Here is a 17,989-nt window from a genome sequence, read left to right on the forward strand (position 1 = left end):
CGGGGGTGGATGAGATCCGCCCTGAGTACCTAAAGTATCTGGATGTTGTAGGACTGTCTTGGTTGACACGTCTCTGCAACATCGCGTGGCGTTCGGGGACCGTGCCTCTGGACTGGCAGACCGGGGTGGTGGTCCCTCTGTTCAAGAAGGGGGACCGGAGGGTGTGTTCCAACTACAGAGGGATCACACTCCTCAGCCTCCCGGGTAAGGTCTATTCCAAGGTACTGGAGAGGAGAATCCGACCGATAGTCGAACTTCGGATTCAGGAGGAGCAGAGTGGTTTTCGTCCCGGTCGTGGAACACTGGACCAGCTCTATACCCTCCATCGGGTGCTCGAGGGTTCATGGGAGTTTGCCCAACCAGTCCACATGTGCTTTGTGGATCTGGAGAAGGCTTTCGACCGTGTCCCTCGGGGTGTCCTTTGGGGGGTGCTCCGGGAGTACGGGGTCCGGGGCCCTTTGCTCAGGGCTGTCCGGTCCCTGTATGACCGGAGCAGGAGCTGTGTTCGCATTGCCGGCAGTAAGTCAGACCTGTTCCCAGTGCATGTTGGACTCCGCCAGGGCTGCCCTTTGTCACCGGTTCTGTTCATAATTTTTATGGACAGAATTTCTAGGCGCAGTCAGGGGTCGGAGGGTGTCCGGTTTGGGGACCACAGGATCTCATCTCTGCTGTTTGCAGACGATGTTGTCCTGATGGCTCCATCAAACCCGGACCTGCAACATGCACTGGGACGGTTTGCAGCCGAGTGTGAAGCGGCTGGGATGAGAATCAGCACCTCCAAATCCGAGGCCATGGTTCTCGACCGGAAAAAGGTGGCTTGCCCTCTCCAGGTGGGTGGGGTGTCCTTGCCCCAAGTGGAGGAGTTCAAGTATCTCGGGGTCTTGTTCACGAGTGAGGGAAGGATGGAGCGTGAGATCGACAGGCGGATCGGTGCAGCGGCTGCAGTGATGCAGTCGCTGCATCGGACCGTTGTGGTAAAGAGGGAGCTGAGCCGAAAGGCAAAGCTCTCTATTTACCGGTCGGTCTACGTTCCTCCCTCACCTATGGTCATGAGCTTTGGGTAATGACCGAAAGAACAAGATCGCGGATACAAGCGGTCGAAATGAGTTTCCTCCGCCGTGTGGCTGGGCGCTCCCTTAGAGATAAGGTGAGGAGCTCGGCCACACGGGGGGAGCTCGGAGTAGAGCCGCTGCTCCTCCACGTCGAGAGGAGCCAGCTGAGGTGGCTCGGGCATCTGTTTCGGATGCCTCCTGGGCGCCTCCCTCGGGAGGTGTTTCAGGCATGTCCCACCGGGAAGAGGCCCCGGGGAAGACCCAGGACACGCTGGAGAGACTATGTCTCTCGGCTGGCCTGGGAACGCCTCGGGATCCCCCCGGAGGAGTTAGAGGAAGTGTCTGGGGAGAAGGAAGTCTGGGAGTCCCTGCTCAGACTGCTGCCCCCGCGACCCGGCCCCGGATAAAGCGGCAGAAGATGGATGGATGGATGGATGGGTAAGATGGCCAATTTTGGACTCCGGGCCATAATTTGAACACCACTATTTAGAATCTGATGCAAATGGAAAGTTGGTTTTCAAGTTTTATAAATAGTGTGGTGGTTGTTTGGGACGTAACAAATACAATCTGTTCACACAAGCCCCAAAGTACCACAAAAAAAATCATACTTCATTGTTGATCCTTTTTTGGAAGGACTTTTTCCATCCGTTGGTCCGTGTTGACATGTAACTACTGTGATCACAGATATTCCCCTGGACGCTCTCCACTTCGAACCTCAGTTGAATTCATCACAGATTTGGATGAGTCAGCGCTCTTCCACGAGGACCTCAGAGATGAACCACTTCCTCCAAATCCCGCTTTTATTATAACAATGGAATGTACAGCCGCACGTGTGCAGACCTCTTAATCCTCTAGGTCGCATGTGTCATCTGAGCAGAGGAACTGACTAACCCTTCTCCACCTCAGAGGACTCCAAAGTGGTCCGGGCTGGAGCATTCCTCACAGTGAGCCAGGAATACCACCATCTTAATTACACCACTGATTCACATTATACAGGGCTTTTTATGGCCGCTTTTGTGTGGCTGCCTTTTTTGTTTTGTTTGCTCTGATTCCACCCGAACCCCCGTCCCGGTGCCTGCCAAGTGCCCCGCCCCTCGAAAGTACAAGATCTGAGATAAACCTGCCAAAGAATGCAAAACGGTGAGTGCCTTCTCCATATTATGCCGTAACACGGTTTGAGGTATGTGAATGTTTATGGGAACTAGAATCTCTCAAGGCTTTTTTCACCTGTGTTATTAAAACGACTGTTACAAACCGTCTGATCCGTTGCTCCGGCTGGATTCTGTCTGACAGACGCGTTATTATGAAAGTGAAATGATATCTTCTGTTGCACGTATGATTCCATTGCAGAAACTGTGGTTGAGATTGAAAGTGTCAAACGCAAACGGTCTCAATGCTTTTTATTGATGGCAAACAGGAAGAGGAAGTGGAACATTAGCATCGGCAGCTTTTAAACTGAAGGGTTTGTTTAAAGGAGAGAAAAGAACAGGAGTATGCAAACTCCACATGTGGTAAAGGAAATCAAACAGTGTTGAATAAAATACAGGTACATTTAGGTTGCTGGTTGTACTGCCCAGTCACTGGAGGAAGTGTCTGGGGTGAGGGAAATCTGCCAATCCCTGCTTAGACTGCTGCCCTCGCGACCCAGCCTCGGGTAAGAGGAAGAAGATGAATGTTGTACTACCAAGTATCTGCCGTACTTCACCAGTTAAAATGAATAAACATGTTTCGTCATGTTTGACAGAACTGAAATAAAAGTAATTTTGGGAAAACAGGAGGAGAAAATGGGGGGAAAAATCCTCTGGCAACATATAAATGAAGGCAATTTATCCCCAAAAAATCATAATACTGCGAATATTGTTTAGAAGATATAAAACACAAGAATGTCGTGCATAATGTTTATAATAAAGGCCGTGGCTGGAGAGCCGCGGCGCGGTCGAATAGCCGCACAGTTTCAGGGACCGCGGCATTTCCTTATAGCCTCATGGCTAACCCTAACCCTAACCCTAACACTAACTTTAACCCTAACCTTAACACTAACCTTAACCCTAACCCTAACCTTAACCCTAACCCTAACACTAACTTTAACACTAACCTTAACACTAACCTTAACCCTAACACTAACCTTAACCCTAACACTAACTTTAACCCTAACCTTAACACTAACTTTAACCCTAACCTTAACACTAACCCTAACCCTAACCTTAACCCTAACCCTAACCCTAACACTAACTTTAACCCTAACCTTAACACTAACCTTAACCCTAACCCTAACCTTAACCCTAACCCTAACACTAACTTTAACACTAACCTTAACACTAACCTTAACCCTAACACTAACCTTAACCCTAACACTAACTTTAACCCTAACACTAACTTTAACCCTAACCTTAACACTAACTTTAACCCTAACCTTAACACTAACCCTAACCCTAACCTTAACCCTAACCCTAACCTTAACCCTAACCCTAACCCTAACCTTAACCCTAACCCTAACCCTAACACTAACTTTAACCCTAACCTTAACACTAACCTTAACCCTAACCCTAACCTTAACCCTAACCCTAACACTAACTTTAACACTAACCCTAACCCTAACCTTAACCCTAACCCTAACCTTAACACTAACCCTAACCCTAACCTTAACCCTAACCCTAACCCTAACACTAACTTTAACCCTAACCTTAACACTAACCTTAACCCTAACCCTAACCTTAACCCTAACCCTAACACTAACTTTAACACTAACCTTAACACTAACCTTAACCCTAACACTAACCTTAACCCTAACACTAACCTTAACCCTAACACTAACTTTAACCCTAACCTTAACACTAACTTTAACCCTAACCTTAACACTAACCCTAACCCTAACCTTAACCCTAACCCTAACCTTAACCCTAACCCTAACCCTAACCTTAACCTTAACCCTAACCCTAACCTTAACCCTAACCCTTACACTAACTTTAACCCTAACCTTAACACTAACCTTAACCCTAACCTTAACCCTAACCCTAACCTTAACCCTAACCCTAACCCTAACCTTAACCCTAACCCTAACCTTAACCCTAACACTAACTTTAACACTAACCTTAACCCTAACCTTAACCCTAACCCTAACCTTAACACTAACCTTAACACTAACCTTAACCCTAACCTTAACCCTAACCTTAACCCTAACCCTAACCTTAACCCTAACCCTAACCCTAACCTTAACCCTAACCTTAACCCTAACCCTAACCTTAACCCTAACCCTTACACTAACTTTAACCCTAACCTTAACACTAACCTTAACCCTAACCCTTACACTAACTTTAACCCTAACCCTAACCTTAACCCTAACCTTAACCCTAACCCTAACCTTAACACTAACTTTAACCCTAACCTTAACACTAACCCTAACCTTAACCCTAACCCTAACCTTAACCCTAACCCTAACCTTAACCTTAACACTAACTTTAACCCTAACCTTAACACTAACCTTAACCCTAACCCTTACACTAACTTTAACCCTAACCCTAACACTAACTTTAACCCTAACCTTAACACTAACCTTAACCCTAACCCTAACCCTTACACTAACTTTAACCCTAACCTTAACACTAACCTTAACCCTAACCTTAACCTTAACCTTAACCCTAACCTTAACCCAAACCTTAACCCTAACCTTAACCCTAACCCTAACTTTAACCCGGCGCGGTCTAAAACGGCGCTAAAACGCGGTCAAATAGCGATGCAGTTTCAGGAGCCGCGGCGCGCAGCCGGCACAAAATAACATGGCAGTTTCGGCCGCGCGCCGCGGCTCTGCAGACACTCCCGATGATAAAACATGCTGCAAAGTACGAGTATTAAGTGATATTTCATCAATTGTGTGGGTAATTTTACAGTCCATTGACACTTAAACCTCAACTAATCAAATTAAATATGCGTTTTGAAGCAATATTGTTGGATTGACATAATATCGTCCAAAGATCGTCATCGAGATACTCCAAACCAGTAACGAGATTTAACTTTTTGTCAATATCTCCGGCCCAAGTTTATTCATAACAACCCAGTGACAGTGAATATTTCACATGCAACATTCTGGAAGATGTTTGCTCGCTCAGCAACGTCACGACTCGACACAAAGACTACAGACGGTTCAAACGTCGTGATTCAGAGGAGTTGAACATTCTCATTAAAAACACGAGGTACATGAGGGAGAATTCCACAAAGTAAGCTACATTTGGAAGCCCCACCCCCATCTCCAACCTCCCTCACCCCTCGCCCTCCGCCCTGCCCCTCGCCCTCCGCCCTGCCCCTCGCCCTCCGCCCTGCCCCTCGCCCTCCGCCCTGCCCCTCGCCCTCCGCCCTGCCCCGGGCCATGTTAATTTGGCACGGATGCGAACTGGCTTTCAACCTCAAAATCTCTGCTTAGTAAGTGCTTCCACTCCAGTTGCCGCCTGCGTCGCGACTGCACAGAATCACATCGCACACGCCGCACACGTTGCACACATCGCACACGTCGCACACCTCGCACACGTTGCACACATCGCACACGTCGCACACATTGCACACACAGAAAATAATGAAATCTCGTCTGAGCCACACGGGACATCAAGTTCATTAGCACAGCGAGTACAGCGTGGTTTCAAAGAGCGAGAGACTTAATCATAATGTGAGTCAGGGCGAGGTTATGTCCAAGAAGTTCTGCTCCTTCTCCTCGTGCACAGAACGCTCTTTGTTTGGAGGCATCAGCCAAACGGACGCGAGTCAGAGTTTGAGCCGCAGAAGTCGGAGTGCGAGCGTCTTCCTGCTCAGTCTCAGAGGTGTTGACAACTTCTCACAGCACATTCCACACCGAGAAACACAAAAAACACAGCGTTTTGAGGGAGGAGAGGGGAAACTCCGGCAGGATGGAGTCCACATGTGTATGTGGGCGTGACTCAGCTGAGAGGAGGAAGTACAGCAGTGAAGAAACCGCCTTTCCATGGGTTTTTAAGTAAGACACAGATTCTATGGACTAGACTAAACATTTGGATCCTCATTAGCCACTGCCGTGGCTCATTAGCTACATATTTATGCAAAACAAATTAGACATTGCTAAAGCGAATAATCATGCAATTTTGTGACGCTGGTAATAAAAAAATCCAATCCCAATACATTCTTAAAATGTAATGTATCTTTTATAAATGTTGATTAAAAAAAGGAAATAATTTAATTAAATATCTATTGACTTAATTATAATAGAGATCATTTTTTTGTTTTGTTGTTTTAATTAAATACATTTGAATTTCCTTTAAACTCACACAGACCTGTTTCACTACAATCTGGATAAGAGAGCAGTGAAGTCAAGTTTTTCACACTTGATTTTGAATAAAACTTAATGCATAATCTTTAAGCACATGACAAAAATATCATCCTTTGCTTGAGTCTAACAGTCTAGAGACAACACGCTAAAAAGTGCAAATATTGTCCTGATTCATTGGCCAAACGATACATCGGCCTGTTTCTATTAGTTACTAAACATTATGTCAAATATGTTCTCGTCTCGTGGAATTAGTGTCATGTTCCACCCAAACCCAACAACAACGACAGGTGGAGAGTGGAACATGGAGAGACTAAGACTTACTTCAGGTCACTGCATGAATGTTTAAGATGAGCCCTGGAAAAAGCACTCAGCCCTCTTTCTTTATCTATACGTTGTACATATAGACTTGCTTTTCTTCTACACGAGCTGCATCTCATCTACAGTGGAGCGCTCTTACCGTTTGCATGCATCTTTTCAATGTCGTACGTCTCTCTTTGTTAGTTTCTTTTCATCTCTTTTTAGGTAAAGACCAGGAAAAGTCAAGACAAACACATTTAATCTATACAGCACTTGATAAAGCCGTAGCGCAGACAAAACCGCCCCATATTATCCTCGATTACCACAGTAAAACGCCTTCCCAAATAAACTTCAGTATTGACTTCTGCGACGGGCTAAAAACGTGCCGACTTTTATGGATGAATCAAACCGTCGGGACAAAAGCCACAACAAAGCCCAGACCCAAATGGACGTATTGATTTTTCCTTTTGCGTGGACAACTCCAGAATCTCCTCACCTTGTCTTTTTAAGTACGGTTTAAAAGCGCACAACAAAACATCAATTCCAAGTCTTTTGGAAAACGCCCGGGCGGTTAACTTTATTGACACTGTTTTGACAAGCGCACAATAAAGTACCCTCAGAACGCCACACCGTCCCGCTCATGGTCCCGCCCCAGACAAAACACACTCGGCTTCAGCCTCGCGCTGGCATTTATAAACAATATGGCGGATATTTTTAGTGGCATTTGCCCTTGATTCAATTCCAAGAAGCTCTATTTACGATCTGGTGAATAAGATGCGATCAAACCGGCGCTTTATGCTAAAAAGCTAATGGAAGGAGCAGTACGTGGGCGAGTGTTTGTGTCTATGTGAAAGTCTTGCAGGAGAACTGAACACGCGGCCGAGTGAAGGTAGACAAAACAGGACGGCGCTAAAAGCCTGGCCCGGAAGAGCAGAGCGGAGGGTTATCATGGCCTTGAAGGAGTCGTGATGCACAAACTCAATGGGATCGGACGGAGCCTTTCAAAATTGCGGTGAATAGGTTGAAGGGGTTGAATGTACGTTGCAATACGCTGAATAAGTGGATTCAAAACAGACATAATGGCAATTTCAGGAGCTTCTTTGTTGTTTGTAACTGATTTGCCGTTAAAATTCAGTTTACAATGTGGCAAAATGATGATGTCATGTGTTTTCATGCATTGGTTTAATGTCGATTCAAAGCAAAGGGTTTATACGTTTATTTAATATCCAAACGAAGACATTTGTTTTAGGTTTCAGCTCGAGTGACAAGAAACTCAAAAGTTGTGTGGAATATTAGCCAATCAGATCCTGTACGTTTTGTTTGTTTGTGAGCAGAGGCATGTGACTCGCTGAAGGGAAAAGAATTGGCTGCACTATTAATGCGATTATGCTTGACCTTTTTATGATTCTTTCTAAATGCTAAACTTAATTTAACTTTCCTTTGTAGCCGTCTCGCTTGGATCACTCAGACTCCACAAAAACAACTGCAGTACCACAACTATATCTATGAAGCACTTTGAAAACTTGTTGGAAAGTTGGACAAAGTGGAAAACCTGCAAAAATATGGACAAGACACATATCACTACTGTTCACTGCTGAACACTAGAGCAACTCAAAGAGACTCACACGGTGCTGAAAGCGAACAAGAAGAGGTGCATTTTAAAAAGTGATTTAGAAACTGCCTGAGCCTGTCTAATCTCTAAAGGCCACTGGCTGGACAGCTGTGGGGCAGCGACAGGCGCGGTCCCTGTCAAGCTTGTGTTTGTGTTTGTGACAAGAAGCTGCAGCTGATCGGCCAGAAAAAAGACAAAGGCGCAAAAGGCTGATATAATTCAACCTTCTGTTTTTATTCCAAACATATGTTGGTTTAGGACTTAATCAGAAGTGCTTCAGAGTGGAAAAGCCATAATTACATTTACAATCCTCCTTTGATTGTGTCGTCAACCAGCCAAGTCAAAACAAGGCAGTCTCAGTTCTGACACTTCGTTTCAGTTCTGATTGTTTGAATTCAAATGTGCTCAAATGTATGTTATATTTCTTAAAACAGAACCACATTCTACTTCAGCGTCACAATGAGAGCCTGGCTGTCATGAAAGCGGCTGTAAAGAAGAAGATGAAGTGCATTTATCAGATTCTTTTAAGCTTTAAATTCCTTGAAAATGTATGAGACAAAAGAGCCGGTTTAAAGTTTGACAGACGTGGCTGAAGTGGAGCAGGGCCCCTTGTTTTTACCTCCATGAAAGCTTATGACAAATAAAGAAAAAGGGAATGTATATTTGCATAACACAGATAAGAATTCCCTGGGGAATAAGCCGACACGTCTGTGACGCCTAAATAAAGTCTGACGCCTTTGAAACGAGTCTAATGCAACAATGAAGTGTTCAGAGTTTAACATTGAGCTGGTTCTATAACCTGTGCAAATGTTTCTGCTCTTATGTAATTACTAGTTCACATGAAACAAAAACTGACATAAAACTCAGAGTCTTCTATGTCAGTGCAAACACACTTAATAATGCAGATGTATAGAAAACATACATTACATTACGTCTGTCTGAGCTCCTTCATCAGGATTTGGTGTTAACAAAGCAGCAGAAGAAATGAACCATGAACAAAAACTACATTTTTAGCAACGTGGCTAGCATGCTAATGCTAGCAAGATGAAGTAATGAAACCAATTTGACGACAAATATGATCAAAACAAGTCTGGAGATGATAAATGACTTCAAACTGAGCAGGAGACGTTCAGATTTCTATCCTTGACGTCACAATCCGGGAAAATGTATGTTTGCCCCTCAGAGCAAGTGTGTATGAAGCAAAATACTACTAAAAATAAAAAGCATGAAACTTAAAATACAAAGTACTACATAAGGTTCTTCTCAAAGTGAGATACACAACCATTTCCATCTGTACTACTATGACAGCACATTTAAAGGTCATTTAATCATGTTTAAAGCTGCCATTTTGATCACGTTTGACCACTAAAGAGATATATTATTTGGTTTTGTTAGTTGCCATGACAATGGTGCAGGCTTTTTCCACGCACTGTAAACATGTGAGCTCAGTATTTTGGGGGAAACACGAGGATATCTGTGCATTGTGAGTATAATCCAGATCCTCCACGCAGACGTTTGATGTTGAAGAGGCTGCAGTGGGCGAGTGTCTGTGATGTCGGAGCGGCCGCTCCCATCACAGCTGCTTTGTGCATCTGATGCATGACCACCCACGGCACGTTGTGAGCGATCCTAGCCCCCTGTCAGCGACAGCCCCCTGTCAGTGACCGCCCCCTGTCAGCGACAGTCCCCTGTCAGCGATCGCCCCCTGTCAGCGACAGTCCCCTGTCAGCGATCGCCCCCTGTCAGCGACAGTCCCCTGTCAGCGACAGCCCCCTGTCAGCGATAGCCCCCTGTCAGCGATAGCCCCCTGTCAGCTGACATCACGTCCTCGCCACGCTTAGGCCCCTCCCACAACCACAAAGCACCAAGGATTTCACTTCAACTCTGAGACGGCGAGGTAAATAGTAGAATTGTCGCCTGAAGGAGACAGATATGTTAATGTTGGGCCAGTGAATAATTACTTTGTTAAGCAGAGTTTTTATGTAGTGCGTTTAAGCAAAACCTTGATATAGAAACAGTTTGTGATGTATAGAATCAGAACAAGACTATTTTAACTGCCCAGTCAGACCAGATTCTTTAAAAATTAGCTCCATATAAAACATATTTTGCTTAGAAATACCCAAGACTCGTCAATATGTTTGTCTAATGTCTAAACTGTCAGATAAAATATTGTATTGAGAACATTATATTTTGCCAGAGAACTTAAAGCTCGGGGTCCCTGATGTTCAAACTAGAAAAGAGGAAGTTGGTAGTTCCTTGTTCTTACACTTTGGCTCGTGGTTAGTTTTCACACGGATTCACTGGCTCTGACACAGCTTTAGAACAGCTTTTACAGTAACGTGAAGCAGGGTGGACCACCGAAGAACAGCCAATCAGTTTACCGGAGATAAAATGTGTTGGACCTCATTTTCATCACAAAGTTCTGCTTTTAATTAACTAATGATTCTGTCCCTGAGTTAGCAACTGACTCTGTCCAAAATAATCATGAAGTTGCACAGAGATGCATCTGATTTACACAGCTCCAGCACAGCAATAATCCATATTTTGTGTTTCTCAGTATTATTTCACATAAAAAATGAATAAATCCACATTTTGAGTAGTATTATCTACATTAACAATCTCTGCTCCTTACAACGGCTCATTAGCATGCTTAAACAAACAAAAAAAGAAAAGGTTGACTAACCCTACACCGCTCTACAATCCCATCAACTCATTTCGAGACGAGCCCAGCTGGCCCGGCCTTGAACCTGCATCTGCTGCGGATACGATTACATAACGGTTTACAAGGCGTTCCAAGGTCACGAGCGGCTCCCACATCAGCGCTTTCCAAAAAACAGAAAGGTAGAGGGAGCGCCCACGCATGGTCCGCCCTCACAGTCTCTGGATTCATGCGGCGCCAGCTCATCAGCGCTCAGCGGGCGCCGGGCCTGACAGCGAGGTAACGCTGCATTATGGGATGTCCTGGGCAGGCTGGAGATGCTCGAGAGCGATGACCCTAATCCTTACGGGCATGTCGTGATGTTTTACAGCCGTTTCAATTAAATGAGCGGAATATGCATCATCATGGGAGCGGGAGGAGCGGGAGAAGCGGAGGGCAGGTGAAATGGATCACATTAGGAGGGAAAGAGCCGCGGTCGGGCAGACAAACGTGCAGAGCAGAACTGACAAGTGCAAAGAGCGCCGTGTATCGCGGCGTCGACTCGTATCAGATCACGGCAGAGCAGGAAACTAACCGTTAGATCAGGTGTTTGTCTTCATAATGTTTGATTTGGAACAGAGTTTTGACAGATCGATGCACAAACACTGCGATAACTTTGAATCGACTGTCATTTCTATTCAAAGGGCGATCACAAGTTTCCATGACAGAAATCAATAGGTGTAAAATAATAAACAGCAAGTAAAAAGATTATAGAGGGATGAAAATACAATTCAATAAAAACAGAGATAATAAATGGTTGTCTACTTGGTCAACTTACATATATACAGATTTAAATGGATTTAAATTGAATAAGTTAGGATTTTTTAAGAGTGTCCAGGGCCAAAAAAGAAAGCAAAACAATCACCATAGCCAAATTATGATTATTATTTTTGATTGATTTATTTTTCTTCACCAATTTAACCTGACCATATTTTCTCCTTATTGTGCGTATTCATTTATTATCTTTATTTTTTAACATATTTTCCTTGTGCTTGTTTTGTACTTTGGAGACTGTATTGGTACAATGTGTTATACAAATAAAGTTGGATTGGATTATACATATATTTCTTTCCTTAAAGATGTGATTTGGTCATATCAAAGGTGTCGTGGAATATATTCCAGTAAAATACTGAGTCGTGTCTCAAAAAAGGTTGAAAATCACTTCAATCTAGACATTGATTTCCACACTATAACTGATAATATTTAAATATCAACTTTTTTCCATGGAGACGGGTCAGGGGCTCATTTAGAAAACTTTACGAGGAATTCTTGCAATAAATGTACACGCAAATGTCTTACTTGTCAAACTTACTAACTTCAGCTCAGATCAGCTTTTGCCTCATTCCTGAAACCCTCAAAGTACAAATCTTAAGTTTTTCGGCAATTTAAGGCTCATTTCCATATCAAGTTTTCATCTTTTATGTGTCCATGCTTTATAAACAAGAGCTCAGATCTGTGGAGCCTAGAATACTAGTTTTCCAAAGTATTTTTCTAACAATAAAACCCCTGTTATTGAATAAATGCGAGATGAATATGTTTCATGCCGCGCTGCAGAACATTCAGGTGAAGCAATGCCATCCCCATGGAGACGGGAAGCAGACCTCCATCAGAAAAGTGACATTATGCACATTCAGGTAAACATTTCATAGCCTATCCAACAATCGTATCAGTTTTATGAAAAGAAACACTGCATAACCAGCACATGTACCTGTGAATAACTTGGTGATGGTCTTGTTCTGCCTGCGCGCCGAGCAGATGAGGAGGAGCCACGGGGGCAGGAGCTCGTGGTGAGCGGCCAGCAGTTCGGCGATGGTCCTGGGCGAGCCGGGGGCCGTCTTCTGCTCGCCGTCCCCCAGCTGACAGCCCTCATCTATGGAGTCCACCAGCAGGAAGAGGGCCTGCTGCGGGGGCTTCACGCTGAGTAGGGGCCCCAGCACACATCTGAGAAGAGGACGAGGAGACGGGATGGTTAGCTGCGTCCGGACTCGTGTGATGGTCCTGGTTTGAAGCAGGTTTAGATGTAGATCTGGTTTGGTCCTGTGTTTGTTTTGTCGTGGTTTAGTCCAGGTTTAGTCTCTTGAGTGTCGCAAATTTGAATCAAGATTGAGACTCAGACATATCTAATCGTCGATGTTTGTCTTGTTTAAGTTCATGAAATCAGTAGTGAATGCAATTTTTATTCTCTTCTTGACTGAAATTAAATCAAAAACTGTCCATATGATTGGGAGAACATAGCGAGTCATTTTTGCCCAGCCCTTCTCTTTAGTCTTTAGATGTAATGTTATGCCGCTAGCAGAAGTATTTAAACCGAAATAACCTGAACAAAGTCGACTAGAAATATTTTCACTCTCTTCCTTCATATAACTGATAGAAATGTAAGATAAATTAGATTATAAGGATTTGTTTGCATGTAAATACACTGTTTCCAATACTTCTCTGTATAAATAGTGTATAAATAGTGTATAAGTAGTGTATAAATTGTGTATAAGTAGTGTATGAATAATCTTGTGAGTGCAGTTTGGGTCAGAAACATGGTTAAATTGTTGAGATATTTTTATATTGCCAAACCATGACAACAATTTAGTCAGCCAAGAATGTCCTGACCCTACAGCCCTTGATGTTTTTGCACTTCTGTGGTTATTTAATCGTCCATTAATGTTTAGCAATATTTACAATTCAACCACGACATTATCATTCATCAGAAATGTGCTGAAACGGCATGTACATTTTTCACGCCCGTTTTAGCACATTTCTGATGAATTTCCACAATATTGATGAACATTGTCACCCAAATTATCCCAAATAAAACATCAAGATATCCATTTTTGTCATCTCGAATTAGATTAGACGGCAGGCCAGTTCTCCTCAAAGCAACAAGAGCTCCGACTGTGCTTCCTCCACGACTGCTCGGTGTGAACCACGCTTATCTCCTGATGCCGCCGTCAGATAAATCTTGCCCAGCGTGACGCAACACCCCACGGCCGCACTGAAAACCAGAATGATTTTCCCGAGGCGCGGCGCTGTCAGTTCATCAGTCTCAATTGAGGGGAGTGCGTAGGCGTTTGAATACGATCCCATCCAAACTGCATGTATTAGCAGAACCCGGGATATGAGCTCTGAGGAAGCATCTGCACAAGATTCATAATTCACAAGGACTTTTCTGTCGGACAAAAAGGTTTCAAGTGCCATGTTTAGGTTTGGGAGAAGGTAAAAAGTCCCAAACAGATCTCGTACTGCTATTAATATTTATGTTGGGGAAGATTGCACAATAAAGCTGTATTATGGTTTCACATTCTGTTTTTGAGAGTCGCATCAATATTGCTCAGCCAAGCGTGAAAATGAAGCGCTTTAAATGCTACATTAAGTTCTGTCGATGCGCATCACAAGCCAAGCAATGTTTAACTTTACACCGTCTCAAAGGACGAGCCGGAGGAACACTTCAGAGTACTTCAGAGTACTAGTACCAATGTATCTTAGTCTATAGTATTTTGTTGGTTCCATCCCAGATTTACTATGAAGATAAAAGCAGACAATTTTTTTACAGTTTATTGTCCAAAATAAAATAAATAGAGAAAATAATTGATAAGAGGAAGCGTATGTATTTGAATGTCATTAGCACTAAATGACCTTATGACCAGTGTCACAGAGTTACAACAATCAGCAATCTGCAAAGAACACAATGTCCATGTCTATTCATTATTAATTATTTTAATATGTGTATAACCACAGAACATGGAACACAACAGAGAAAATAACACCTAAACATCCAATGAAACACAGAGCGTCTTGTCCAGTGTCTTGAGTCTCATTCAGATCAAAGTCTGTCAAAAATCTTCTCAAATTAAGTTGTTTTTCCATTTGTCGAATGTCAGTTACAATCTGGGTCCAGTCCTTGATTGTTGGTTCTGTTTGCATCATCCATATTTTATAATGTCTCTTTCCTCCTGCTTAGACTGCGCTCCAAAGTATCTATTTACTGTGTCCACGGCAGGAGTTTTGAGGCCCAGAGTCAAAAACAGTCTGCAACTAATCTCAGCCCAATATTTATGAACAAACAGTCCCAAAACTGTCCCTCCAGTAACCAGTATTTCATATCCTGTCTCTTTATAGCTTGTTGTAACTGTAGTTTAGTCCTCTACAAACATGTTCTGAAATGCATCAGTTCAGATTCCAGTTTTCTGCAGAAGGTCAATGCTCCTGGAGATGTTTGAATAATGTCTACTCTGAACACAAGCCTAGTTTTAATCATGAATTGCAAATTGAATCGCAATCGCAACACTCCCCAAAACTGTGCATGGAAACAACAACAACAACAACAACAACAACAACAACAACTGTTACTGACCTAACCTAATACTGATGTGCAATTCTGTCATATGTGCAATTGCTGTTGGAATTCATGTGCAATTACTGTGAAATTCATGTGCAATCTATGTGCTGTCGTGACACATATTCATGTGCAATTACTGTCGGGATCACATGCAATGGTATTTATTTATTTATTTGTCTATGGGAGTTTTTATTTATTTATAGGAGATCTTCTACTGAAAGTGTTTTTCAGACTTCCTATAAGTGATCTGTTCTTCTGTATCTACCTCTGTATCTACCTGCGTTGCACCAATGAAATTTCCCCATGTGGGACAATAAAGGAATATCTTATCTTATCTTATCTTAACAACAACAACAACAACAACAACAACAACAATGGAGGACATTAGATTCTAGTTGTAAGTGGTGTTTAATCAGACTTAAATGAAAACTATACTTTTTGAGAGATGTTATTCTGGAAAACAGAGCCAACAATGACACGAAACAGCTGCATATGTGGTAGATACAAGCCGAGTCTGAGCAGCAAAAAAAAGATAAAGGCCAAATTGTGTTTTTAATGAGGGAGTAAGAGACGAGCGCTGCCGAGGCTTCAATTTTCCCAGTCTTTTCATATTCATACTTCATATTCACCGGTAATTTGACAATTCATATTATCTCTTGATTGGTTACACCGCCTGTCAACGTCACACCTCCTGGATATGCTCATTAATGACAAGGAGTTAATCAAATACTCTGTTTAAGCTACATTTATTTAAACCATAAACACATTACTGGGGTTATAATCGCCAAAAGAAATTCTTGGTTGACTTAAGATTTGTCTAATGGTTCGATTCGTTGACAAAAAAAACCTCCAAAATCTCTTCAAACTATTGCATTTTACGATCACATATTTTGCATTGACCTGACAAGAAAAATACTAGTAAATTCTGTATTTGTTAAAAGTGAAAAAGGCACATAACATATTACCATTCATTCCCAAATCTTCAGATAACTCATTCCAAACCATTTCCTTTTTTAGTTTGACTCATATAAACATGTGCTTGACTAAGACGCCACTGACCGATTAATCGACTAAACAACATTACATAAAGTTCAAATCACAACCGTTTTTACAAAGCAACTATTTTATAAGATATGTTGAGTGTCAGTGGTCATTTTAGCTTCTAATACTGTATTTATTTCAATGTAATTAAAAAGTGCACCATCTTGACATGAGATTCGTTTCCATTGCCTTCATTAAAACTAAACCCTGACACGCCCTGACACGCCCTGACACGCCCTGACCCGCCCTGACACGCCCTGACCCGCCCTGACACGCCCTGACCCGCCCTGACCCGCCCTGACCCGCTCTGTCCCTGGCGCAAACACAAAGCGACACTAATTCTCAGCCAACTTCAGCTCGACTGGCCGCGATATTGCATTTCGGGATCTCGTTTTAATCTGGCGGTGGGTTCATTAAACATTTAAAAGTTGTGGAACAATTCAATTAATCCGTATGAAAACTGGGCCGAGTGGCGTTGGGAGACGTCCCCGGGGGCTTCGGCGTCTCTTTTACGGGCGGAGCGGGACACCTTCCGCTCGATGGGACAGTGTCTTTAACTACCGCTCCAGCTAATGGAGCCCACACGGCTTGTAAGCGTTGTCATAAAACACTCAGATTTGGTTTTAATGAGACTTCTTTTTGGATGCTCAATGGCCTGTTACTAACCCTGTGGCTCCAAAGCCTTTTCAGCCTTTTAAAACATCTCACGCATTTGGCTTCATTGGAGTTCATTAAGTACATGAGCGGTCGGGCGAGCGGTCGGGCGAGCAGGTAGGCGCGCTCGCAGCCCCAAGTAGAAGCACGGCAACGCTATTTTCACTTCTAACTTTTTATGAGATGTGCAAATCTAATCGCTCGGGAGGCGGAATAAGTAGAGGTTGAAAACTGCTACTGAGTCGTGTTTTTTAAATGGAGACGAAACTTTGAAATCGCTCTCACTTTGACCATGAAACCAAATGCTAAAAGAGACTAAAACGAGATGTATATGTATATGTATGTTTATGTATGTGTATATAGATGTATATGTATGTTTATGTATGTGTATATAGATGTATATGTATGTTTATGTATGTGTATATAGATGTATATGTATATGTATGTTTATGTATGTGTATATAGATGTATATGTATATGTATGTTTATGTATGTGTATATAGATGTATATGTATATGTATGTTTATGTATGTGTATATAGATGTATATGTATGTGTATGTTTATGCATGTGTATATAGATGTATATGTATATGTATGTTTATGTATGTGTATATAGATGTATATGTATATAGATGTATATGTATATAGATGTATATGTATATGTATATAGATGTATATGTATGCTTATGTATATGTTTATGTACATGTTTATGTATATAGATGTACATGTTTATGTATATGTTTATGTATATGTATATAGATGTATATGTATATAGATGTATATGTATATAGATGTATATGTATATAGATTTATATGTATATAGAGGTATATGTATATAGAGGTATATAGATGTATATGTATGTTTATGTATATGTTTATGTACATGTTTATGTATATAGATGTACATGTTTATGTATATGTTTATGTATTTGTATATAGATGTATATGTATATAGATGTATATGTATATAGATTTATATGTATATAGAGGTATATGTATATATATATATATGT

The 17,989-nt window shown here is 42.3% G+C and overlaps 1 protein-coding gene across 2 annotated transcripts in view; it reads right to left on the reverse strand.

Moving 5' to 3' along the window:
- Positions 1-17,989, reverse strand: part of ankrd50 (ankyrin repeat domain 50) — a 73,567-nt gene that overhangs the window by 23,327 nt on the left and 32,251 nt on the right. For both annotated transcript variants that reach the window (XM_072435055.1, XM_072435046.1), the window contains exon 2: positions 12,658-12,890. In XM_072435055.1, the coding sequence (XP_072291156.1) occupies positions 12,658-12,890 (233 nt within the window). The remainder of the gene's footprint in view (positions 1-12,657; positions 12,891-17,989) is intronic.

Source organism: Eucyclogobius newberryi, unplaced genomic scaffold (genome assembly GCF_026437365.1).
Source record: "Eucyclogobius newberryi isolate DKJ021-1_F unplaced genomic scaffold, fEucNew1.0.hap1 SCAF_11, whole genome shotgun sequence".
In the NCBI taxonomy this organism is placed as follows: Eukaryota; Metazoa; Chordata; class Actinopteri; order Gobiiformes; family Gobiidae; genus Eucyclogobius; species Eucyclogobius newberryi.